Genomic DNA, 25,529 nt, shown 5'->3' on the forward strand with positions numbered 1-25,529 from the left:
CAGAAAGCATCTTTCTCCAGCAGATACAGGAGGAGGATGGCGGTGATGTGGCTCAGGTCCCTGTGGTAGCCCACCTCCTGCAAGAGCCAGGGTCACCATGGAAGGATGTCACCTGGGAGGGCTGAGGCCACCTGGGAGGACTCACATCACCAGAGATGGCAGAGGTCCTCGGGGACACCTGCCACAGGCCTCCAGGGATTTGGGGTGGGCATGAGGACTGAGCAGGTCACGTATGACTCAGCTGACAAGGATCCTGGGGGGACTCCTGCAGCGAGTGTCTAAGCTCACAGGGCCCTAAAGGGCACAGGCAGGGATTGTTCATGCTCCCTCCCATGGGCCAGGCTGAGGAGGCCCCTGTGCCAGGCCTGGAGCAGCACCTGTGAACTGCACCCACCCCAAGTCAGGCAGTGGGGCACTGACCACCACACAAAGGGTCCTGCAACAGCTCAGGGGCTGCCTGCTGGACACAGGAGGGTGGTTGGGTCCAGACCCCATGTGGGCAGCACATGGAGTCAGCTCAGCAGCTCTCCCTGCCTGGAATGGTCTGGAAAGTGGGAGTGGCACAGGAGCAGCCACCTGGGTGACACCCTCCCTGTCTGCTGCATTCCTATGGGGTTCAGGCAAAGGGAAAATTGGATCTCTGCCTGGTTTCTGGTGAAGAAGAGGCTTCCTCAGGATACAAACTCATTTCATGACAAAAGCCTGGTCCATCAGGCACCTCAGCAACTTGTCAAACCTGTCTCCTGCCAGACCATCTGCATGTGACCCTGCCAAGCTCCTGGGCTTCGGGACAATGCCAGGAGGGGAAGGTCATTTCTTCATCTGAGACGTGGTGGTTGGGTCCAGATGACACCAAGAGTCAAGACCTCAACCCTTTTCTGTCTCAGTTTGACCCCTTGTGCCGCCCCCTTGCTTGGGTGTCCACACCAGCAAGTGAGCTTGAGTTCTGCCTACTACGTGCTGGTGGGTCACGAACACTGAATTTTCAAGAAGTGTCGACACCCCCAAGAGACACCCATGCCTGTGAATATGGGCACAGGGCCCAGGAATATCGCTGCCCGGGAATACTCACGGGGTTATATGCAGAATAGGCCATGAGGATGTCACATAATTCCTGCTGCCTTGAAAAGAGGGAAAAGAGGGTTTTGTTTGTTTTGCACAGATGCTGTCAGTTTCATTTTCTCTATATACCTGGACAACAAACACAGTTCTGGGTTCAGATGATCCCCCAAATAAGCAGTGAGCTCTTCAGGACACCTGAGTTTTTAGGAGTTTTTTCAGTAAAATCCACATTCCTTGCAATGCAAATATCACAGGTGTACAGTTGGATCAGTGATCATTTTCACTCTGGTTGATTTTTTCTTCCCCCTTTTCTCGGTTTGCACACACAGAAGTCCAGTCTTTGGAACGTGCAGTTCTACGGTTCTGAACCAATGTGCAGAGCCTCCCGTCCACCACTGCAGCCCCTCCCAGAGCAGCTCCTTCATCCTCCAAGTCCCCAGCATGTCCCCTTGCAGCCAACGTCTCCCGGCTTCTTCACCCCCTGGCCATCCTGACCTGTTCTCTGTCCCTATGGTTTGCTCTTTTTCAGAATGGCTGATGAATTGGAATCCTACGGTGGTAGCCTGTGGGGTCTGGCTTCGTTCCCTCAGCAATACACATCTAAGATCCACCCATGCTCCTGCGGGCATCAGGGGTTCGTTCCTTTTCCTCACTGAGTCTTCTCTGTCTGAAAAGTGGAACCCCCTTCCTCCCCAGTTCCGGTGTTGAAGAGCATCTCAATAGCCTCCAGATGTGAGTGACAATCAAGCAGTGAATGTGGCATGCGGATTTTATTTGCACATCAGTTTCAAATCAGTGTGGTCAATATCTGTGACATTTTGGGGATGTGTGGTACGAGGCCACTGAGCTTTGTGAGCCACGGCCCATCTGACTTCCAAAGTGGCTGTTCCCTGTCGCGTGCCTGCCAGCCATGGATGAGAGTTTCCGGGGCCCTGCATCCTGCCTGGTATTTTGGGCTGTCAGTGTTGCCTGGGAAGGCTCCTGAGCCCCGCCATCCTGCCGCCTTCCCGTGGGTCCCTACCCTGGCTCATTGTGGGGCATGGAGAGCACCTTCCACCATCGGCATGATTTTTTTTTTTCTGCCTTCCATCTCCTTGGGAGCCACCTGGGTTCTGGCCCCACATGTCCCAGCCCGACCCAGGGCTTAGAGCCCGGGTGGTGCTCAGTCCATAATGCTGGCTGCTGCCTGGGCCAGGAGAGCCCTTGGCAGCTCTATCACTTTTCCTGGGTGACCATGGCCTCTGCCCTGGGGAAGCCCTCATCCCTCTGGATCGCCCCCATCTTCCCTGGTACCCCTGCAGCCCCCATAGGCCTTACCTGACTCCAAATCTTTGTATGAACATCATGTGGTTCTGTAGGGTGCTGCTGACATCTAGCTGGATGCGGTGGATGATCCTGGAGGACCTCTTACCCTTCTCCTTCATGACCTGTAGGGCAGGGCTGAGAGGAGGAAGCAGCCTTAGAACAGACAAAAGACTTCCTGCCCCTGACGGCAGTCATCCCACAGTCAGCACTTCTGGAAGGAAGGGAGGAAGGTTTCCTCCTGCAGAAAGCTCCTTTTTGCCTTGTTTCTGAAGCCAGGGAGGGTCAGCAGAGCCCAGTGCACCTGCGGTGCCTGAGTCCCCATATGTGCCCAGCATGTGCGTCTGACCACAGCCCCCACCTCCAACCCAGGCTCGACGTTCCTTCCAGCTGGAGTCCTGGGTTCCTGACATGGTCTGGCCTGTTTGTCCTGCCCTAGCCGAGTGTGGGAGGGCTGTACCCTGTATTCCCCTGGGTTCTCAGCCTTCACTTTGTCAATGTCTGGCAGGAGTGACCATGCCTGGCCCCACACCACCAGGGAAATGCCTTTGTACATTTTGAGACAGCTACAGACAGAAGAACACTCCAGTGAGACAGGACATGGGGTGACTCGGGGAGGAAAGCTGGCGAGCAGGTCTGCTATCCTATGGTGAGGATGGGATGCCACCCACCCACTGAGAGGCAGATGGTGCCAGGTCACAGCCATGGGTGCCTGTCTCCTGGCTCTGCAGAGAGCAGTCACGGGGGCCATTCCCTCCACATTACTTTCTTGCTGCTCCCATATTTTGTCCAGTCTGCAAGCATCTTCAGCCACTTGTCAGTGTGTTTTATTTCCTGCTGTCTTTGCTGTCAAATGAGCCATGATGGAGTTAGCGGAGCTGCCAGGCCTCTGACAGTGGCCCATGGATGCTGGGTCCTGGGCTTTGGGGCCCTGAAGAGACCCAACCTGAAGGAGCCAGGAAAGGGCAGACCCCAGGGGCTGACACCCTCTGAAGGAACCAGAGCTGGAGGTCTGGACTGGTGATGCCAGGACACACCATCCTCAGGCCACAGACGCCCCAAGTGTTAGTTGGGTCCCAGCCTTCAACTGCAGACTTGGTGCAAATGGGCAGTGGACTCTGAGCCAGGACTGCAGTTCTTGGTTTGAGTTTTGGTCAAAGCCTCATGGGAACAGAGTCCAGCCAGAATGGCCGCCCCTCCCAGTGACAGCCGCGGCCCTCTCACTATCACCCAGGCCCACCAGCCGCCACCTCTGCCTCACCGACCACCCCTGATTCCCCATCCCTGGAGCAGCGTCCCATGCAGCAGGCACAGGCTCTTACCTTCACCTCCAGGGCACTGACAGGGACAGCTCCCTCTCACTGTAAGGCAACCCAGGCAGAAGCCATCCTCCTGCCTAGGGCAGGAGCCATCCCCCTCCCTGAGAGGGCCCCAGGGAAGGACCAGCCCATCCCCATCCACCCTAAGTCTCAGCCTGGGACAAGGCACAGAGAAGGAAGGCAAGGGCCGCCCTGTGGAGCTGACACCTGCGAGGCACCAGGACCCTGGAGAAGAGGGAGCTCGAGGCTGGCCTAGCAGGAGCCACTTGGGGTGCCTCGGGCTGCACAATGGGGCTGCCCCTCCTGGGCTGGAGGTGACACCCTCTGTGGGAGCTGAGAAAGTCCAGTCCTGAGACAGGATGGGTGCTGCCCAGGGTGGGTGGCCGAGCCCTGACTGACAGCAGTGCCTTGGGAGTGACCACATCACCCACCAGAGTCCGGGGAGCCTGGCCTGAGAGCTGCCCAGTGCCCTGAGGACGCATCCGGAGCCCATCCCAGCTGACACTCTCCATGGGCCTTGCAGGGTCTGACGTCCCAGTGTGCACCTGCCTCTGCCTGCGCCCTGGCCGCTGACCCTGCCTGTACCCCATCTTCCCCCATCCTGCCCAGCCCAGAGACTGTGACCCTCCCTCTGACCACCTTGGCCCTTCTTTGGTCCTTTTCTGTCAGAGCCTAAGAATGAGACCTCCCTCCCTGATCCGTCCACACCTCTGCCTTGGCCACTTTCTCACGGGGCTGCCCAATGCTGCTGGGGAGAAGCCTGGGGTGACAAGGATGACCAAGGGCCCTGCAGGCAGTGGGGATGGCCCTACCACTCCACCTCAAGCCTCAGCCAGCTCTCAGGGGAGTCGGCCTTCAGGCCTCAGCCTCCTCCCAGCCACTGCAAAAACCAGGACATGAGGTGCCTGACTGTCCTCTCCCTACTGTCCTGCCAGCCCCAACTCCATCTCCCTCCTCCACCCTCTGTGGTGCTGACTGAGCCAGCGGGAAGCAGAGTCTCTGGAGGGCCACGCAGAGTCTTAGGGACTGACCAAGGGCCCCCACTGAAGGGTCCCAGGTGGGCCACAGTTCCCTGCCCACCCCATCTCCCATGGGATTCTTTAGTGGGTGTAGGTATGCAAGATAATGTTGGGGGGTGCAGGGTGAATAATTTCAATGTACATTATCATGTATTATCTTACTGTGTAAATGCTTCTAAGAATAGTTAAGTAACTTAAGATTTGCATGCTACTCAAAATATAGCTTTAAATGCTAATTAAAAAAATGGAGGCAAATGAAAAGTCTCTTGCTGTGGTCCAGGGAATCTCGATCTTTCTTTCAGAGAGACTTGCAGCTTTGAGCTGGAGCTGCCCTCTCCTTCCTGTCTGCTGCACACCCCCACAACACACACACATGTACACACACGCATATGCATGCACACACCTGCACATACACACACACTATGCATCATGCCCTCACTAAGGAGGCATGGAAGTGAATGTGTGTCTGTAAGGAAATGAAGACAGCTCAAGCCCCTGGTTCCCTGGGTGTTTGCACAGACGCCCTCCCTGCAGACCATTCTTTGGTCTCCTTCTCTCTCTTAGTGAAAGAGAAAAGCAGAGCCTCAGCAGGTACCTGGCTGCTTAGCGCTCAACCCAAGGTCACAAGCTTCCTCAGGAGCCTGGTGAGATGGGGATGCCACAGAGCCTCCCAAACAGAGGGGGCAGCATTCGGTGGAGCCCAGGAAGGTGCTAGACAGGACGTCTCAGTTCATCAAAGACACAACCACAATGCAGTGAGGAAGGGCAGCCGCTGAAGGTTTTATTCTCCAGGAGGAGGGGCTCTTGGGGGCTGTGATCAGGAGGCACGAGGACTTTATTGCACGTGTGGTTAGGTGATGACGACCTACAGCTGCACTGGGAACTGGGACTCAGAGTGCCCTGACATCTGCTCTGTCTCTCTCTTCCTCTCTGCCTCCTCTGTCTCTCTCCTCATCTCTCTTTTTCTCTCTCTCTCTCCATCTCTTTCCCTCCTCCTCTTCCTCCTTGCCCCTGTTCAGGCACCTAGGACCCTCTCTTGGGTGTGTTTGCACACAATGCCAAGGCTGCCATCTATCAGGGTACCCTCACAGGACGCCTCCACCTTCCATCACCCACGGGGTTGAGGGTCCCAGGTATGACCGTGCTCTCCTGGGTGGGCGTCCTGTGCTCAGGGTAGCAGAAGCTGCAGATCTCCACTGGCTTAGGTGATGTGCCCACAGGGCTGCTGGCTTCCATCTCGTGATCTGCAGAGACGAGAGTGGAGGGTGCGGGCCAGGCCTGGCCCTGGACCGGGATAGGGGAGACGGTGTGAGCAGCCATACTCTCCCCTGACCCAGGAACTAAGGGCAATCACCAGGCTAGGGTTATCGGGGGAACCCAGGCGGGTGTCAGTGCCCCTCACTTGCTGACCAGACCCTGTGCTGGGGCAGGGGTGGGCAGGCAAATCTTGGCTCTTACTTCTGCCCAGCCCCAAGCCTGCCATGCCCACCAAGGAGACACCTCTTCCAGGGCTTAGCTCTGATGGCCCTGCGTCCTGAGAACTCCTGACCCAGGCAATCCCGAAGGCTGGCACCCCACACCCACCCTTCCCGGGTGTCACTCTGCTAGGTATCTGCCTGCCAGGATGTCTTAATCTGATTTTATCAAGCTACAGCAAATAACAGGGATGAGCCCTGTGCCTCTCCACCTAGAAGCAGGGGCAGTGACAGGACCGAGGGATGGCACGAGTCTTGTCACCCAAGCAGCGAGAAGGGCGAGGACCCCAGTTTCATGCACTCACCATGGGGAGACTTGGCCGGACTTTGACAGGGCCTTGAGTGGGACTGGCAGGAGCAGGGATCCCCCCTCTTCTTGAGGAAGCAGGCCACTGTCACCAGGAAGTGGCAAAGGACAGTGCACAGGCAGAGCCCCAGCGTGCTGTAGACCAGAGCCAGCTGATGTGAACTCAACGTCAGCCCCAGGAGAGCTGCAAGACAGCGTGAGACCCCTCTCTGCAGTGCCTTCTCCTCTTCCCCTCATTAGGCTCAAGCAACCCACCCTGCTGCGAGCCTGTCTGGCTCCTGGAGAGGCTGGGCTCCTTTCCTGACCCTGAGGCTGGCTGGGATGCTCTCTGGATCCTGGAGGAAGTTGACCCTCTCCCCCATCCTAGTGGCAACTTCCCAAGGCCTCGAAGCTGGACAACGTGAGCTGGTCCAGGATTAATCTGTTACAAATCTGATGAATCTCTCACTGGCCCTGGGTTTTGAACTCACATTGCAAGCAGAAGGCTCACGTTGCAGTTACCAGGGAGTGGGCTCGTTCCAAGATGGGGGTCACCCACGCTTGCAGCAGATGCTTAAGATCTGAGCATGGGAGACATAGGCCCTAGAAAGACAGAGAGACTTCCTGCATGGAGCTTACTGTCTTGGGGAGCCAACCACCTCACCACCCCATGGGGACACAGACCGTCACAATGGGACAATAGCCTGCAGGAGGGGTGCACAGAACCCTGGCAGCTCATCCTGGGGAAGGTGCTCTAGTCTGGGAAAACGCTTCTTAGAGAAAGGGGCCTGTTTTATTTTTACTTTTTCATTGCAGGAAGAACGCACAGTTTAAGTGTTCAACTTGATGAACTTTTACCAATGGGTGCACTCAGGCTCAGCCCCTAGACCAGGCTGGACAAGACCAAGTTCATGCCCAGACCCTAGGGGGCTCCCTTGTCCCCTCCCATCCAATACTTTCCCTGAGAAGTAACTACTCTTCTCAGCCCTTTTACTATAGATTAATTCTGCTTCTTTTTGCCTTCTATAGAGGCATGCGGAAGGTGCTCTTTTGAGTCCGGTTTCTTCACTCAACAATGACATCTGAGAGATCCTCTCATATTGTTGCATGCGGTCGGAGGTCATTCTTTTTCATTGCTGTATAGTATTTCGTTGCATGAATACACTGTCATTTGTTGACATGTTCTGTTTATGGATATTTCGGTTGTGCTAGACAGTGATAGTTTTGACTGAGTAGAAGTTACCTTGCTATGCAGAGGCAGAGAGGATAGGGAGGAACATTTGAGAAGGCAGGAACAACATGCGCAAAGGCTTTTGGCAGGAAAGAGCCTGCCCAGGGCTCTGAAGGCTGGTGTGGCTTCCTGGTACCCTGCTTCTAGGCGGCTGTGTTCTGAGCACCTGCTGCCCTGGCCTGGTGTGTGGCCCTCCACACCCATTTATCGGGGGAAATTCAGCCCCTGATACTTAAACATTGGTTCTTTTCTATTTCCCTAAGTGTTGGCCTTAGGACCAACTGAGAAATAAAGGGAAAGAGTACAAAAGAGAGAAATTTTAAAGCTGAGTGTCTGGGGGAGACATCACGTGTCGGCAGGTTCCCTGATGCCCCCTAAGCTGCAAAACGAGCAAGTTTTTATTAGTGATTTTCAAAGGGGAGGGAGTGTACGAACAGGATGTGGGTCACAGAGATCACATGCTTCACAAGGTAATAAAATATTACAAGGCAAATGGAGGCAGGGCGAGATCACAGGACCAGGGTGAAATTAAAATTGCTGATAAAGTTTTGGGCACACATTGTCATTGATAACATCTCATCAGGAGACAGGGTTTGAGAGCAGACAACCAGTCTGACTAAAATTTACTAGGTGGGAATTTCCTCATCCTAATAGACTTGGGAGCACTATGGGAGACCAGGGCTTATTTCATCCCTTATCTGCAACTGTAAAAGACAGACACCTTCCCAGAGTGATCATTTTAGAGACCTTCCCCTAGGAATGCATTCCCTTTCTCAGGGCTGTTCCTTGCTGAGAAAAAGAATTTCTCCCATTTGCTTTTGAAAGAAGAGAAATATGGTGCTGTTCCACCTGGCTCTCAGGCAGCCAGACCTAATGGTTATCTCCCTTGTTCCTTGAACATCACTGTTATGCTGTTCTTTTTTCAAGGTGCCCAGATTTCGTATTGTTTAAACACACATGCTTTACAAACAATTTGTGCAGTTAACGCAGTCATCACAGGGTCCTGAGGCGACACATGTCCTCAATTTACGAAGATGATGGGATTAAGAGATTAAAGAGAGGCATAGGAAATCACAAGCATAATGACTGGGGAAGTGATAGATGTCCGTGAAACCTTCACAATTTATGTTCAGAGATTGCAGTAAAGACAGGTGTAAGAAATTGTAAAAGTATTAATTTGGGGCCGGGTGCGGTGGCTCAAGCCTGTAATTCCAGCACTTTGGGAGGCCGAGACGGGCGGATCACGAGGTCAGGAGATAGAGACCATCCTGGCTAACACGGTGAAACCCCATCTCTACTAAAAAATACAAAAAACTAGCCGGGCGAGGTGGCGGGCGCCTGTAGTCCCAGCTACTCAGGAAGCTGAGGCAGGAGAATGGCATAAACCCAGGAGGCGGAGCTTGCAGTGAGCTGAGATCTGGCCACTCGCTCCAGCCTGGGCGACAGAGCGAGACACCATCTCAAAAAAAAAAAGTATTAAATGTCCATGAAATCTTCACAATTTATGTTCTTCTGCCATGGCTTCAGCCGGTCCCTCCGTTCGGGGTCCCTGACTTCCCGCAACACCCATTCCCACCTCCTCCTCCTGTACCTTCCTGTCCTGCAGGGGCTGGGAAACTGAAGGGGAGTGTTGTGGCCACAGAAGAAACACGGGGAACCACCGGCAGCTGGAAGCAGTGAGAAATGGAATCCCCCTAGGCCCTTTGTAGGAAGCGGGGCCCTGCCAACACTCTGATTGCAGATTTCTCACCTCTAGAACTGCAAGAAAATTAATTTCTATCATTTTAAGCCACCAAGTTTTTGGTCATTTGTCACAGATCCACAGGAAACTCATATGTGTCTCATGCATTAGACAGCAGCATGGTATTCTGGATCTACTGTAACGGTCTTGCAATGGTCCCGCAATGAGTTCAGATAAGAATTATTAAAGGCAATTGGTGAAATTAAACATCTTTCCAGCCTGCTGGCCAAGGTGAGGAGAGACAGCTTTTTACTGGTGTTTGCTGGTCCTTGTTCAAATTTCTGCCCTTAACCTCTAAATTCACAGAGCACAGAGAAGCATTTGCTTGTCTATTTCACTCATGAAGCCAGCGTTCCAGCTTGAAGGCCTGTTAGACTGCAGACAGATTGGCACTGGGATACAAAAAGGAAACACCCACATTTCTGGTGGTAGACAGTTCAAAGTGTAGTTGGGATGTAGAGAATCAAAGCAGAGAGTACAATGCAGTGATAAAGAATATCAGCCGGGCAGAGTGGCTCACACCTGTAATCCCAGGACTTCGGGAGGCTGAAGTGGGCAGATCACTTGAGGTCAGGAGTTCGAGACCAGCCTGGCCAACATGGCAAAACCCCATCTCTACTAAAAATACAAAAATTATCTGGGAGTGGTGGCAGGTGCCTGTAATCTCAGCTACTTGGGAGGCTGAGGCAGGAGAATCAGTTGAACCTGGGAGGCAGAGGTTGCAGTGAGCTGAGAAGATCATGCCACTGCACTTCAGCCTGGGTGACACAATGAGACTCCATCAAGAAAGAGAGAAAGAAAGAAGGAGAAAAAAGGAAGGAAGGAAGGAAGGAAGGAAATCATAGAGTTATGCCCAGAGTCTAGTCTAGTGCAAAGCAGAATACCTAGTATAATACGGGAGTGAGTAGTACAGGAGGTCTTCCTGGAAGAAGTGGCAACTGAGCTGAGTTCTGAAGATTGAGTGGGCATTTGCCAGGTCTATTGGCATGCTTTTAGCTGCTAGTAACAGACAATTACAATCACTCCCAATGTTCCCTCCAAATTATTGCCACTATTTTGGAGTTTTCTCCCAGATATATGTGTGTGTATATGTATCTCATAAGTTTAAAAAGTTTTAGAATAGGCTGGGTGCGGTGGCTCACGCCTGTAATCCCAGTAATTTGGGAGGCCGTGGAGGTTGGATCACCTGAGGTCAGGAGTTCAAGACCAGCCTGACCAACATGGTGAAATCCTGTGTCTACTAAAAATGCAAAAATTAGCCAGGCATGGTGGCAGGTGCCTGTAATCTCAGCTACTCAGGAGGCTGAGGCAGGAGAATTGCTGGAACCTGGGAGGTGGAGGTTGCAGTGAGCCAAGATCACTCCATTGCATTCCAAACCCAGGAGACAACAGTTTGAGACTCCATCTCAAAAAAAAGAAAATTAGAATAATCTTGTACATGTTATTAACTTTCACTTTACATTTAACTTTTTAAAACTGATTAAACTTTTCTCAGCATATTCTCATCATTAAATATTATTTAAAATATTATTTTCAGGTTAGATAGTATTTTATCACATAAATAATTCATATTCACTAGTCCCCTGTTGTTGAACATATACGTATTGTTGAACATTTATGTTCTTTCCAGTTTTTCAATATTGTAAATACTTTTTTTATCTCTCTCTTGTTACTTATTTAGGAAAAACTCATAGATGTTGAATTATTGAGTCAGAACATAAACATTTTAAAGACTTCTAGCATATTCAGCCAGAATGTCCTTCAGAAATATTACACCAATTTGTTCCAGCAGTCATGAGAACACGCACTTGCATGAGCTCTTGCCAACACTTGATATTATACCGTTATTGCATTCCAATCTGTTAATCATTTCTTTTTCTTTCTTTTTACCCTTTTTGCTTAGAAATCTCTTCCCTAGCACAAGATCAAATAAACAATAACTTTTCTCATTTAAAAAAATAATTACTTAATCAGTCTAGAATTTTGGTTTTTGATATAAGAATCATGATGATTTTATGATATTCTGCCCACCAACCAGAGCAGTGCTGGAGAGGTGCAGAGATGGCCTCCTATTTCCTGTTTCCTCCAAGTTCTGGGTCTGTGATTTAGGGATCTGCTGGTGAGAGAGGTTCAAAACATCTTCCTACCTTATTTCATGGACTGTCATTGTTTCAAGAAGCAAATTATACCATCAGCTCCAGGAAGATTTTTGTCCACTGCTTCATCTGCCTTAAGATCAGTCCATTGCAACCTGATTCTGCATTCTGCCATCCGATGGGCTTAGTGGTGGGTCATGTGAGGAGTTTCTATCTTTGTCTGTGTTCTAAATTTGCAGGTATTTTATTTAAAGTATGGAAGCAATTTTATTAGAAGTTACTAGCCAGGCTTTGCATTAGGTTTTAATATCTTGTAGAATAGGATTACTTTCTCCTTTTTTGCTTTAAAATTCCTCATTACTCTTTTGCATAATGTTTAATCTCCCATGTTGCCCTTTTTGAAGTTCTTCCCCAGTCCCTCATCTGTCTCTCTGGTATTTTGATTGGCAATTGCATCATATGTATTAATGAGAGGTAATTTGGCATTTAAAAAATGTCTTATTTTTTCCTGATCGTAAAATTATTTGTTCTTTACAGAAGATTTAGAAAATACAGAAAAATATTACCTTTAATCTCACCACTTAAAGGAAAAAAGTGCAAACATTTTGCTATATTTCCTTTCAGATTTTTTCTTAGTTTATACATGTTTGAGCATGCATAAAACTTGCATTGACATGATTATGATATTTCATCTTCCTATCCAGAAGAATAGAGTATGTCTTTCCACATTCCATTACAAAGAACCAGTTGGACTCATTTACTTATTCCACTGTTAATCTGTTTTTATTAATTCTTGTATCCTACATTTTGTACATTTCTTTGATTTCTCACTAGTTTCTTGAGTAAAATTCTTTGTTCATTTCACTTTCTTGATTGATAATGAAAGCATTTAAAGATATGAATTTTATCTTTCTTGTAGCTTTGGCTAAATAGAGACAATAAAATCAAGAAACTTCTGAAATAAATTAAACCTAATTTAGAGAAAAAAGGAAAGTGCACATTTTCTGTAGAGTACAAGGCACAACATATATATTTAAAATTAGGCTGTTATTAATATTATAAAATCAAGTTATTATTCATATATTCCATATCTTATTGCATGCTACCTAGAATTATCAAATATTAACAGCAGGACAAAAAAGTCTTCACTAGTAATTTTAGGTGAGAGTTTGAGGTAAAGATGAGGGCATGATATCACATAGGGTTTCTTTCATATCTATCAAGACCCTAGGTCTGTGATTTTGTGTTTCCTTATATGCACAGAGACTGATTTGTAATTGCAGTGAATTTGTAACATACTGATATTCCTGCCCTTTTACATTACCATAGAAAAAGCAAAACCCAGACCTCCTAATCAAACTGATAGATTATTGTATCGCTACCTCAGAATATCGACGAATCCACCAGCAACCATGATGATATGCTTTGACTCTGTGTTCCCACCCAAATCTCATCTCAAATTGTAATCCCCATGTGTCAAAGGAGGAACCTGGTGGGAAGTGACTGCATCATGGGGGCAGTTTCGCCTATGCTGTTCTTGTGACAGTGAGCGACTTCTCACAAGATCTGTTGGTTTTACAAGTAGCAGTTTCGCCGGCTCTTCCCTCTCCTCGTGCCTTGTGAAGAAGTTGCTGCTTCCCGATTGCCTTCCACCATGATTGTAAGTTTCTTTTTTTTTTTTTTTTTTTTTTTTGAAGCGGAGTCTCGCTCTGTCGCCCGGACTGGAGTGCATTGGCCGGATCTCAGCTCACTGCAAGCTCCGCCTCCCGGGTTTACGCCATTCTCCTGCCTCAGCCTCCCTAGTAGCTGGGACTACAGGCGCCCGCCACCTCGCCCGGCTAGTTTTTGTATTTTTAGTAGAGACGGGGTTTCACTGTGTTAGCCAGGATGGTCTCGATCTCCTGACCTCGTGATCCGCCCGTCTCGGCCTCCCAAAGTGCTGGGATTACAGGCTTGAGCCACCGCGCCCGGCCGATTGTAAGTTTCCTGAGGCCTCCCCAGCCATGCGGAACTGTAAGTCAATTAAACCTCTTTGTTTATAAATTACCCAGTCTCAGTTATTCTTTTTTTTTTTTTTTTTTTTTTTAAGACAGAGTCTTGCTCTGTGGCCCAGGCTGGAGTGCAGTGGCCAGATCTCAGCTCACTGCAAGCTCCGCCTCCCGGGTTCACGCCATTCTCCTGCCTCAGCCTCCCGAGTAGCTGAGACTACAGGTGCCCGCCACCTCGCCCAGCTAGTTTTTTTGTATTTTTTAGTAGAGACGGGGTTTCACCGTGTTAGCCAGGATGGTCTCAATCTCCTGACCTTGTGATCCGCCCGTCTCGGCCTCCCAAAGTGTTGGGATTACAGGCTTGAGCCACCGCTCCCGGCCTAGTTATTCTTTATAGCAGTGTGAAAATGGACCAATACAGGAAATTGGTACCAAGAGTTTGGGGCACTGCTATAAAGATACTGGAAAATGTGGAAGCAACTTTGGAACTGGGTAATGGGCAGAGGTTGGAACAGTTTGGAGAGCTCAGGAAAAGACAGGAAGATGTGGGAACATTTGGAGCTTCCTAGAGACTTGTTGAATGGTTTTGACCAAAATGCTGATAGTGATGTAGACAATTCCGTGTGCATTTTGTTGGGAGGTAGGGTCCTAAATTATTCATTCATTCTTCCTTCGTTTCATTCATTATGTGAGCAGTCTCCGAAGTAGGCACTCTGAGTAATAAACTCCATGAGACGTAGTTTCTATCATCAAAAAATATCATCTTTGGTAGGGAAGAAAGTAAATAAACCTTAATATAGTTCTTGGACAAGCAGCCCTTGAATAAGTGGTCAAATAAATTTGTCGCAAATACTTTCAGTCATTGTGTTTTAAGAATTATCATTTGTATGCATTGAGGAGAACTTCTACAGCTATTTGTCTTCAAAAAGATTTTTTCTTTGTATTTCGAATAATTTTGGCCTAAAATTTGTATTTTCAGGCGTTCATATCCATTCTACTTAATTGGCATTGTTGTCATCAATTGCCGTCTCTTCCAACTCTGAGGAAATTGTCGTAAAGGGAATTGTTCAGAAATAGTGTTTCCGAGCACTTGTTCACATATTTGTCTGGATCACAGCTATCTGTTCTCTCAATGGCTTTCTTTCGTCCCACCTAAATGTTCCAAGGCAAGGGTTGTGTCATTATTTGTATCTCTAGTGCTATTGCTTTTGACACATAGTCAAGGCTTCTCAACAGAAGTGTATCCAATTGGAATTCTTTCGCACCCCGAAAGAGCCAATTCCTTCGCTAACGCAGACAAAAGGGGCGGGGGGGGGGGGGCTCAGGCGCTGAGGATTCTGGGCACTGTAGTTCCGACGCTCCGGTTGCGCAGGCGCAATGCCCTGCCTGGAGGCCGGCCCCGCCGAACCGCCGCCATTGCTGGAAGCGTTCCCGCCCTGCTCTGCGAGTGCCCTCAGTTGTCCTCAGTTCTGCCGCCAGGTACTCGTTGTCCCGGGCGCCTGGCCTCGGTTGCCCGCCGCCCCTCCCTTGGCGCTTGGCTCCCGGCGGCGTCCGGGGCGTGGCCGTTCCCTCTATAGCCCCAGACCCTGAGCGGACCCGCCCACCCCTGAGAGGCGATTGGGGCTAGGCCTCCTTCTCGAGTGTGGGTTCAGTCACCAGCCGGCCCCCCTCATAGGTCGGGCCCCGTGCCCTCTGAGGCCTCTTAACCCGGGTCCGAACCCGGGAACCTCCTCCCTGGCGGGCCTGGCGGCGCTGGGGTTAAAAAGAGCCGGGTGCGGGGCGTGAGCTGGGATTCGAGTAGGACGGGCGGGCCCCTGACCCGACCTTTCCTGTCTTCCCAGCCCCGCGCCTTGCTGGCCCTGAGGAGGGCATACCCGGAGTGGGTAGAGGAGAGCAGTTAGGGAAAGAGGGCGAGGTTGGCAGGAGCATGTCCATGCCCGCTCTGGCTTCTGAACTGGCAGGGATGAAACTAGGTTTCACATCGGGGGATCAGCGCTACTCAGTAACCGAGGCAGCTTTTCCTGAAATGTAGCATTTCAAATACTGTAGTCACCTTTTAATCACTTGTCACTCCCTGTCATGACCATGGTGTTATTGCATTGATTGGGAAATGCTGGACTGGTGCATGGCGCTGAGATTCTTAGCAAAAACATGGACCCTTCATTATTTCTAAATAACTACACTGGCCAAGGAAGCAAAACAAAGTTTCTCCTTCAGTCTCTGGATACTTTTGCAATAGCTGGAAAGACAGAGCTTGTAAATATCTAGGGAAATTATAACTGGGGAATATTGGCCTAGATATCTTCTGCATAATGACAAAGGGGATAGTAGGAACATACAATGTGGTTACTCTCATGTACTAATAGCTGATTCATTGTGCTCAAGTGACTTGCCTGTAGTCACAGTTCTACAGTAGCCAAACCACGGTTAGAACCTGGGGCTGTGACCAGGCGCTCTGGGATTTTATTCCTATTCCAGACTCCTATGTATATGTAGATACTTCTTCTTGTCTACTTGGAAAGTACAGAAAAGCAGAAAGAAGGGTAAACATCACAGCCCCAGGTGTCAGAGGTCTCAGTAGAGTTTTGGCTTACTCGCAGTCTTTTTTTCTATGCATTGTATTTACACAATTGAGATCAAGCTGAATATATTAAATGTTAAATATTGTTCATTCTGATTATAAAATAAAACAAAGTGTTTATTGCAGTTTGGTTGTTAAAACGTATGTTACTAGCATAATTTACGTGAAGTATTGTCACGGAGTTTATTAATATTTACAAGTATTTTTTAAATGACTCAGCTCACTCTTGATAAATGTTAAAGATGCAGAAAACCGTTACTCTAGACCTGAGGAATTGAAAATGCCTTATGTTGCTCTTTGTACATCAGCTTTAGTGTTCAGGGGCTTGGGGGTGTGCAATATTCTTGGCTCGTTTTTTTTCTTTGCAACCTTGTAAAACTTGGGGGTCAGTATATGGGCTTGGGAGGGAGAGTCAGTTTTCAAGCTCTCTGAAGTAATATGCAACATCATATATGCATGTGCATTATTCTGTGGACAAGGTCAGATTCTCAGATGGGTCCATACCCCCAAAAAAGTTAAGGTTTACTGATATGCATAGATTGTGTAGTGGTGAGATCAGGGCTTTCAGGGTATCCATCCCCAGAATAATGTACATTATACCCATTAAGTAATTCCTTATTCTCCACCCACCTCCCACTCCTTCACCCTTCAGAATCCCTATTGTGTATCAGGACAGTATTTCTTAAAATACTACGCTAAAACTAAAACATTATATAATTTAACATATTATATATTATATAATTGACATGTTAACATATTATATTAAACTAAATATTTCTTGTGTACTTGTTCAAGCAATGTATATTTCTGTGCCTCACATCTAGAGATCCTGATTTTGATCTTGGATGGAGCCAAAGAATTTCCTTTTTAATAAGCATATCCAGTGAGTCTTTTGCATTCTCAGATTTGAGACCCCTCTAATTATACATGGAGAGTTTTCATTAGAAAATGGGAGAGGAGTCATAATTTTCATTAGGTTTGCAAAAGGCCCTATGACAGAAAAATCTAGAGAAACACTGGTATAAGGCAAAACCACTTACTGGTTGGTTACCTTGAGGCTTCAATACAAGAATCCCCTCAGACTATTCTTTCTTTACCTCTTATCTCCACACTGCACTGCTTTCCTCCCTCAACTTCTCATTGTTTCTCTTCCACCAAAACCTTTTCATTTTGCCTAAGAAAGCCCCAGTGTCATGAAAGAAACCACTCTACATTTTTAAGATACTCACTTTTTTTTTTTTTTGAGACGGAGTCTCTCTGTGTCACCCAGGCTGGAGTGCAGTGATGCAATCTCTGCTCACTGCAACCTCCACCTCTCAAGTTCAAGCAATTCTCATGCCTCAGCGTCCCGAGTAGCTGGGACTTCAGGTGTGTGCCACCACGCCTGGCTGATTGTTTTGTATTTTTTAGTAGGGACGGAGTTTCACCATGTCAGCCAGGCTGGTCTCAAACTCCTGACCTCAGGTGCTCTGCCTGCCTCAACCTTCCAAAGTGCTGGAATGACAGGTGTGAACCACCATGCCCAGCCAAGATATTTACGTATTTTCTTGATTTAACTAAACCTGGTCTCCTCCTTGAGTTAGTACATTAATCAGACAGTATAAGTTTCAGTATACCCATATCTATTTAATTATTTAATTTTTGTATCTCTAATATTCTTTGCATTCTTGATAACCTTGCTTTATATATTCTTGTTTTTCAAAGAATAATGGTTAAGTACTTCAAATACCTTTTCAGATGAGCTTCTGATTATTAGACACTGTAAGGTTAGATTGAGTTCTGCTATGTTTATTGAGCAAATCTACTGAACCTTATGAGAAGCAAGGTGCACTTTCAGGGAAGGAGCAGATTCCACATGTTTAAGCATGAAAAAGGCCCTAGCTGCAGGACCATATAATTGCTTATAACACTTTTTGCACAAGGTAGAGTTTCTCAAAAACTCAATACTTATTATGTCACTGCCCTTTTATTCATGAGGCTAATATTACCATCCGAGAAGAATTTATATTAACAATCTGTACTGTTCGATATCCTACATCAGGCACTCCTGGTTCTTGAACCAAACTCAGCCTCAGCAAGGCCATACATACCATTAGCTAAAGGTAGAAAAGCAGTGCCCAAGCATCCCTGGAAAAGATCTCTGTCACCCTGTTCCTCCATAGTATAAAACTTTTATTAGGTATATACTTTTTTTCAATATAGAAAGACTACAGCTTAATGTTTTGTGCACTGAATTTCATGTGTCTTCTATTATTATTATTATTATGCCTGCTTCCTTTTTATTTAAGTTTACCTGATATAGAAAGGATAAAGAGGGGGGCGGAGCAAGATGGCCGAATAGGAACAGCTCCAGTCTCCAACTCCCAGCGCGAGCGACACAGAAGACCGGTGATTTCTGCATTTTCAACTGAGGTACTGGGGTCATCTCACTAGGGAGTGCCGGACAATCGGTGCTGGTCAGCTGCTGCAGCCTGACCAGCGAGAGCTGAAGCAGGGCGAGGCATCGCCTCACCTGGAAGCACAAGGGGGAAGGAAATCCGTTTTCCTAGCCAGGGGAACTGAGACACACAACACCTGGGAAATCGGGTAACTCCCACCCCAATACTGCGCTTTAAGGAAACAGGCACACCAGGAGAATATATCCCACACCTGGCCGGGAGGGTCCCACGCCCACGGAGCCTCCCTCACTGCTAACTCAGCAGTCTTCCGCGATCTGTCGGCAAGGCAGCAGCGAGGCTGGGGGAGGGGCGCCCGCCATTGCTGAGGCTTAAGTAGGTAAACAAAGCCGCTGGGAAGCTCGAACTGGGTGGAGCTCACAGCAGCTCAAGGAAGCCTGCCTGTCTCTGTAGACTCCACCTCTGGGGAGAGCCCACAGCTGAAGTCCAATAGGGAAAGCAGCGGGGGCCGGTGCAGACGCCAACGACTCTGTCTGACAGCTTTGGGGAGAGCCATGGATCTCCCAACGCGGAGGTTGAGATCCGAGAACGGACAGACTGCCTGTTCAGGTGGGTCCCTGACCCCTGAGTAGCCTAGCTGGGAGACATCCCCCACTAGGGGCAGTCTGACACCCCACACCTCACAGGGTGGAGTCACCCCTGAGAGGAAACTTCCAAAGGAAGAATCAGACAGGTACACTTGCTGTTCAGCAATATTCTATCTTCGGCAACCTCTGCTGCTGATACCCAGGCAAAAAGGGTCTGGAGTGGACCTCAAGCAATCTCCAACAGACCAACAGACAGTCCTTCTGACTGTCAGACGGAAAACGATCAAACAGGAGGACACCTATACCAAAACCCCATCAGTACGTCACCATCATCAAAGACCAGAGATAGATAAAACCACAAAGATGGGGAAGAAGCAGGGCAGAAAAGCTGGAAATTCAAAAAATAAGAGCGCATCTCCCCCTGCAAAGGAGCGCAGCCCATCGCCAGCAACGGATCAAAGCTGGTCAGAGAATGACTTTGACGAGATGAGAGAAGAAGGCTTCAGTCCATCAAATTTCTCAGAGCTAAAGGAGGAATTACGTACCCAGCGCAAAGAAACTAAAAATCTTGAAAAAAGAGTGGAAGAATTGACAGCTAGACTAATTAATGCAGAGAAGATCATAAACGAAATGACAGAGATGAAAACCATGACACGAGAAATACGTGACAAATGCACAAGCTTCAGTAACCGACTCGATCAACTGGAAGAAAGAGTATCAGCGATTGAGGATCAAATGAATGAAATGAAGCGAGAAGAGAAACCAAAAGAAAAAAGAAGAAAAAGAAATGAACAAAGCCTGCAAGAAGTATGGGATTATGTAAAAAGACCAAATCTACGTCTGATTGGGGTGCCTGAAAGTGAGGGGGAAAATGGAACCAAGTTGGAAAACACTCTTCAGGATATCATCCAGGAGAACTTCCCCAACCTAGTAGGGCAGGCCAACATTCAAATTCAGGAAATACAGAGAACACCACAAAGATACTCCTCCAGAAGAGCAACTCCAAGACACATAATTGCCAGATTCACCAGAGTTGAAATGAAGAAAAAATCTTAAGGGCAGCCAGAGAGAAAGGTCGGGTTACCCACAAAGGGAAGCCCATCAGACTAACAGCAGATCTCTCGGCAGAAACTCTACAAGCCAGAAGAGAGTGGGGGCCAATATTCAACGTTCTTAAAGAAAAGAATTTTCAACCCAGAATTTCATATCCAGCCAAACTAAGTTTCATCAGTGAAGGAGAAAGAAAATCCTTTACAGATAAGCAAATGCTTAGAGATTTTGTCACCACCAGGCCTGCCTTACAAGAGACCCTGAAGGAAGCCCTAAACATGGAAAGGAACAACCGGTACCAGCCATTGCAAAAACATGCCAAAATGTAAAGACCATCGAGGCTAGGAAGAAACTGCATCAACTAACGAGCAAAATAACCAGTTAATATCATAATGACAGGATCAAGTTCACACATAACAATATTAACCTTAAATGCAAATGGACTAAATGCTCCAATTAAAAGACACAGACTGGCAAATTGGATAAAGAGTCAAGACCCATCAGTCTGCTGTATTCAGGAGACCCATCTCACATGCAGAGACATACATAGGCTCAAAATAAAGGGATGGAGGAAGATCTACCAAGCAAATGGAGAACAAAAAAAAGCAGGGGTTGCAATCCTAGTCTCTGATAAAACAGACTTTAAACCATCAAAGATCAAAAGAGACAAAGAAGGCCATTACATAATGGTAAAGGGATCAATTCAACAGGAAGAGCTAACTCTCCTAAATATCTATGCACCCAATACAGGAGCACCCAGATTCATAAAGCAAGTCGTTAGAGACCTACAAAGAGACTTAGACTCCCATACAATAATAATGGGAGACTTCAACACTCCACTGTCAACATTAGACAGATCAACGAGACAGAAAGTTAACAAGGATATCCAGGAATTGAACTCATCTCTGCACCAAGCGGACCTAATAGACATCTATAGAACTCTCCACCCCAAATCAACAGAATATACATTCTTCTCAGCACCACATCGCACTTATTCCAAAATTGACCACATAATTGGAAGTAAAGCACTCCTCAGCAAATGTACAAGAACAGAAATTATAACAAACTGTCTCTCAGACCACAGTGCAATCAAACTAGAACTCAGGACTAAGAAACTCAATCAAAACCACTCAACTACATGGAAACTGAACAACCTGCTCCTGAATGACTACTGGGTACATAACGAAATGAAAGCAGAAATAAAGATGTTCTTTGAAACCAATGAGAACAAAGATACAACATACCAGAATCTCTGGGACACATTTAAAGCAGTGTGTAGAGGGAAATTTATAGCACTAAATGCCCACAAGAGAAAGCAGGAAAGATCTAAAATTGACACTCTAACATCACAATTAAAAGAACTAGAGAGGCAAGAGCAAACACATTCAAAAGCTAGCAGAAGGCAAGAAATAACTAAGATCAGAGCAGAACTGAAGGAGATAGAGACACAAAAAACCCTCCAAAAAATCAATGAATCCAGGAGTTGGTTTTTTGAAAAGATCAACAAAATTGACAGACCGCTAGCAAGACTAATAAAGAAGAAAAGAGAGAGGAATCAAATAGACGCAATAAAAAATGATAAAGGGGATATCACCACTGACCCCACAGAAATACAAACACCATCAGAGAATACTATAAATGCCTCTATGCAAATCAACTAGAAAATCTAGAAGAAATGGATAATTTCCTGGACACTTACACTCTCCCAAGACTAAACCAGGAAGAAGTCGAATCCCTGAATAGACCAATAGTAGGCTCTGAAATTGAGGCAACAATTAATAGCCTACCCACGAAAAAAAGTCCAGGACCAGATGGATTCACAGCTGAATTCTACCAGAGGTACAAGGAGGAGCTGGTACCATTCCTTCTGAAACTATTCCAATCAATAGAAAAAGAGGGAATCCTCCCTAACTCTTTTTATGAGGCCAACATCATCCTGATACCAAAGCCTGGCAGAGACACAACAAAAAAAGAGAATTTTAGACCAATATCCCTGATGAACATCGATGCAAAAATTATCAATAAAATACTGGCAAACCGGATTCAGCAGCACATCAAAAAGCTTATCCACCATGATCAAGTGGGCTTCATCCCTGGGATGCAAGGCTGGTTCAACATTCGCAAATCAATAAACGTAATCCAGCATATAAACAGAACCAAAGACAAGAACCACATGATTATCTCAATAGATGCAGAAAAGGCTTTTGACAAAATTCAACAGCCCTTTATGCTAAAAGCGCTCAATAAATTCGGTGTTGATGGAATGTACCTCAAAATAATAAGAGCTATTTATGACAAACCCACAGCTAATATCATACTGAATGGGCAAAAACTGGAAAAATTCCCTTTGAAAACTGGCACAAGACAGGGATGCCCTCTCTCACCACTCCTATTCAACATAGTGTTGGAAGTTCTGGCTAGGGCAATCAGGCAAGAGAAAGAAATCAAGGGTATCCAGTTAGGAAAAGAAGAAGTCAAATTGTCCCTGTTTGCAGATGACATGATTGTATATTTAGAAAACCCCATCGTCTCAGCCCAAAATCTCCTTAAGCTGATAAGCAACTTCAGCAAAGTCTCAGGATACAAAATTAATGTGCAAAAATCACAAGCATTCTTATACACCAGTAACAGACAAGCAGAGAGCCAAATAAGGAATGAACTTCCATTCACAATTGCTTCAAAGAGAATCAAATACCTAGGAATCCAGCTTACAAGGGATGTAAAGGACCTCTTCAAGGAGAACTACAAACCACTGCTCAGTGAAATCAAAGAGGACACAAACAAATGGAAGAACATACCATGCACATGGATAGGAAGAATCAATATCGTGAAAATGGCCATACTGCCCAAGGTTATTTATAGATTCAATGCCATCCCCATCAAGCTACCAATGAGTTTCTTCACAGAATTGGAAAAAACTGCTTTAAAGTTCATATGGAACCAAAAAAGAGCCCGCATTGCCAAGACAATCCTAAGTCAAAAGGACAAAGCTGGAGGCGTCACGCTACCTGACTTCAAACTATACTACAAGGCTACAGTAACCAAAACAGCATGGTACTGGTACCACAACAGAAATATAGACCAATGGAACAGAACAGAGTCCTCAGAAATAACACCACACATCTACAGCCATCCGATCTTTGATAAACCTGAGAGAAACAAGAAATGGGGAAAGGATTCCCTATTTAATAAATGGTGCTGGGAAAATTGGCTAGCCATAAGTAGAAAGCTGAAACTGGATCCTTTCCTTACCCCTTATACGAAGATTAATTCAAGATGGATTAGAGACTTAAATGTTAGACCTAATACCATAAAAATCCTAGAAGAAAATCTAGGTAGTACCATTCAGGACATAGGCATGGGCAAGGACTTCATGTCTAAAACACCAAAAGCAACGGCAGCAAAAGCCAAAATTGACAAATGGGATCTCATTAAACTAAAGAGCTTCTGCACAGCAAAAGAAACTACCATCAGAGTGAACAGGCAACCTACAGAATGGGAGAAAATTTTTGCAACCTACTCATCTGACAAAGGGCTAATATCCAGAATCTACAAAGAACTCAAACACATATACAAGAAAAAAACAAACAACCCCATCAAAAAGTGGGCAAAGGATATGAACAGACATTTCTCAAAAGAAGACATCCATACAGCCAACAGACATATGAAAAAATGCTCATCATCACTCGCCATCAGAGAAATGCAAATCAAAACCACAATGAGATACCATCTCACACCAGTTAGAATGGCAATCATTAAGAAGTCAGGAAACAACAGGTGTTGGAGAGGATGTGGAGAAATAGGAACACTTTGACACTGTTGGTGGGATTGTAAACTAGTTCAACCATTATGGAAAACAGTATGGCGATTCCTCAAGGATCTAGAACTAGATGTACCATATGACCCAGCCATCCCACTACTGGGTATATACCCAAAGATTATAAATTACTCTACTACAAAGACACATGCACACGTATGTTTATTGCGGCACTATTCACAATAGCAAAGACTTGGAATCAACCCAAATGTCCATCTGTGACAGACTGGATTAAGAAAATGTGGCATATATACACCATGGAATACTATGCAGCCATCCAAAAGGATGAGTTTGCGTCCTTTGTAGGGACATGGATGCAGCTGGAAACCATCATTCTTAGCAAACTATCACAAGAAGAGAAAACCAAACACCGCATGTTCTCACTCATAGGTGGGAACTGAACAATGAGATCACTTGGACTCGGGAAGGGGAACATCACACACTGGGGCCTATCATGGGGAGAGGGGAGGAGGGAGGGATTGCATTGGGGAGTTATACATGATATAAATGATGATTGATGGTGCTGACGAGTTGATGGGTGCAGCACACCAACATGGCACAAGTATACATATGTAACAAACCTGCACGTTATGCACATGTACCCTAGAACTTAAAGTATAATAAAAAAAAAAAAGAAAGAAAGGATAAAGATCTATTTGAATATCAGATTGGGAGGGGGTAAGTCAAGACTTCCAATATCATTTAAATTTTGAAGTTATAGTGTTCTCTTTACACGAAACAGATCTCTGAAAATGTTAAGAAATTGTTCGTGGGAAAGGCAAGAAAAGGAGATTCTTAGAATATTTAATTGTTAGATGAGTAAGTAATTATGGCAAAGAAAGATTGAAGTATTTTTTTGTTGTACTTCACACAGCATGTTGATTCAGTGGAAAAGGTATGGGCTTTGGAATTAGATTGATTTGGAGTCATGTATTTGCATGGCCTTGGGTAGTTTAATTTTTCTAGACTCAGTTTCCTCATCTATGGAATGGGAATATTCTTATTAGGTTGATGTGAAAATAACATGAGAAAATATTTTAAAACCTCCCTGTACAGTGGCTAGCCTGTTAGTTGTGACTGTAGTTAACAGTGCTAAAATCTCGAGCTCTGCAGGAGCAAGGGTCTTTGTCCTTCACTGATCTTAAGGGTTACTCTTGTGCTTCCTTAGGGAGGTCATGCTCACTTGTATGTCAGGATTCCAACTTGGTAAGTCTGAAATTCCCCAGGTAGGATTGGTTTTCATGGCTTATTTCTCTTCCTTAGATATGTCTTTGCAAGACTCCACTCTTTCCAGAGAGGGGAAACCAGAGGCAGAGATTATGGCTGCTGTGTTTTTTTCAGTTGGACCTCTGGTAAGTTGGGATTCCCTGTTTTTGACCTACTCTCTTGGTTTGAGAGCATGTTTACTTTTCCCGAAGGCTTGTGACTTCTCTGCTTCCCCGACACCGCTTCTGGGAACTCAACTAAATAGACCCATGAAAATTGAGTTCACAGTAAAGGGAGTAAACTATGGGAGGATTCACTATACTTACTTAGCCAAATATCAGGACACATGATCTTTCAAAAAATATCTGAGCTG

At 46.5% G+C, this 25,529-nt stretch overlaps 3 protein-coding genes across 4 annotated transcripts in view; 1 reads left to right on the forward strand and 2 right to left on the reverse strand.

Annotated features, from left to right (window-relative positions):
• Nucleotides 1–985: 985 nt before the first annotated feature.
• On the reverse strand, nucleotides 986–4,195 carry LOC117068010 (TBC1 domain family member 28-like). Its single transcript, XM_033185276.1, has 5 exons — nucleotides 4,079–4,195; nucleotides 3,113–3,210; nucleotides 2,825–2,915; nucleotides 2,380–2,489; nucleotides 986–1,121 (listed from the first exon to the last, which is right to left on the reverse strand). Exons 1-5 carry the CDS (start codon nucleotides 4,193–4,195, stop codon nucleotides 986–988), a joined length of 552 nt encoding a protein of 183 aa, XP_033041167.1.
• Nucleotides 4,196–5,512: 1,317 nt separating this feature from the next.
• LOC117066405 (tumor necrosis factor receptor superfamily member 13B-like) lies at nucleotides 5,513–11,667 on the reverse strand. Of its 2 annotated transcripts, none has more exons than XM_033181740.1 (3): nucleotides 11,583–11,667; nucleotides 6,483–6,619; nucleotides 5,513–5,986 (listed from the first exon to the last, which is right to left on the reverse strand). In XM_033181740.1, exons 1-3 carry the CDS (start codon nucleotides 11,600–11,602, stop codon nucleotides 5,904–5,906), a joined length of 240 nt encoding a protein of 79 aa, XP_033037631.1. In that variant the 5' UTR covers nucleotides 11,603–11,667; the 3' UTR covers nucleotides 5,513–5,903. The 2 variants fall into 2 exon arrangements, with proteins under 2 accessions (XP_033037631.1, XP_033037630.1); XM_033181739.1 differs by having other exon boundaries at nucleotides 6,483–6,668.
• Nucleotides 11,668–14,900: 3,233 nt separating this feature from the next.
• Nucleotides 14,901–25,529, forward strand: part of ZNF624 (zinc finger protein 624) — a 52,509-nt gene continuing 41,880 nt past the window's right edge. The window contains exons 1-2 of the mRNA XM_033181741.1: nucleotides 14,901–14,998; nucleotides 25,214–25,302. Coding sequence (XP_033037632.1) covers nucleotides 25,216–25,302 — 87 coding nt within the window. The 5' untranslated portion in view covers nucleotides 14,901–14,998; nucleotides 25,214–25,215. The remainder of the gene's footprint in view (nucleotides 14,999–25,213; nucleotides 25,303–25,529) is intronic.

This window comes from Trachypithecus francoisi, unplaced genomic scaffold (genome assembly GCF_009764315.1).
Source record: "Trachypithecus francoisi isolate TF-2019V2 unplaced genomic scaffold, Tfra_2.0 Lachesis_group20, whole genome shotgun sequence".
Taxonomy (NCBI): Eukaryota; Metazoa; Chordata; class Mammalia; order Primates; family Cercopithecidae; genus Trachypithecus; species Trachypithecus francoisi.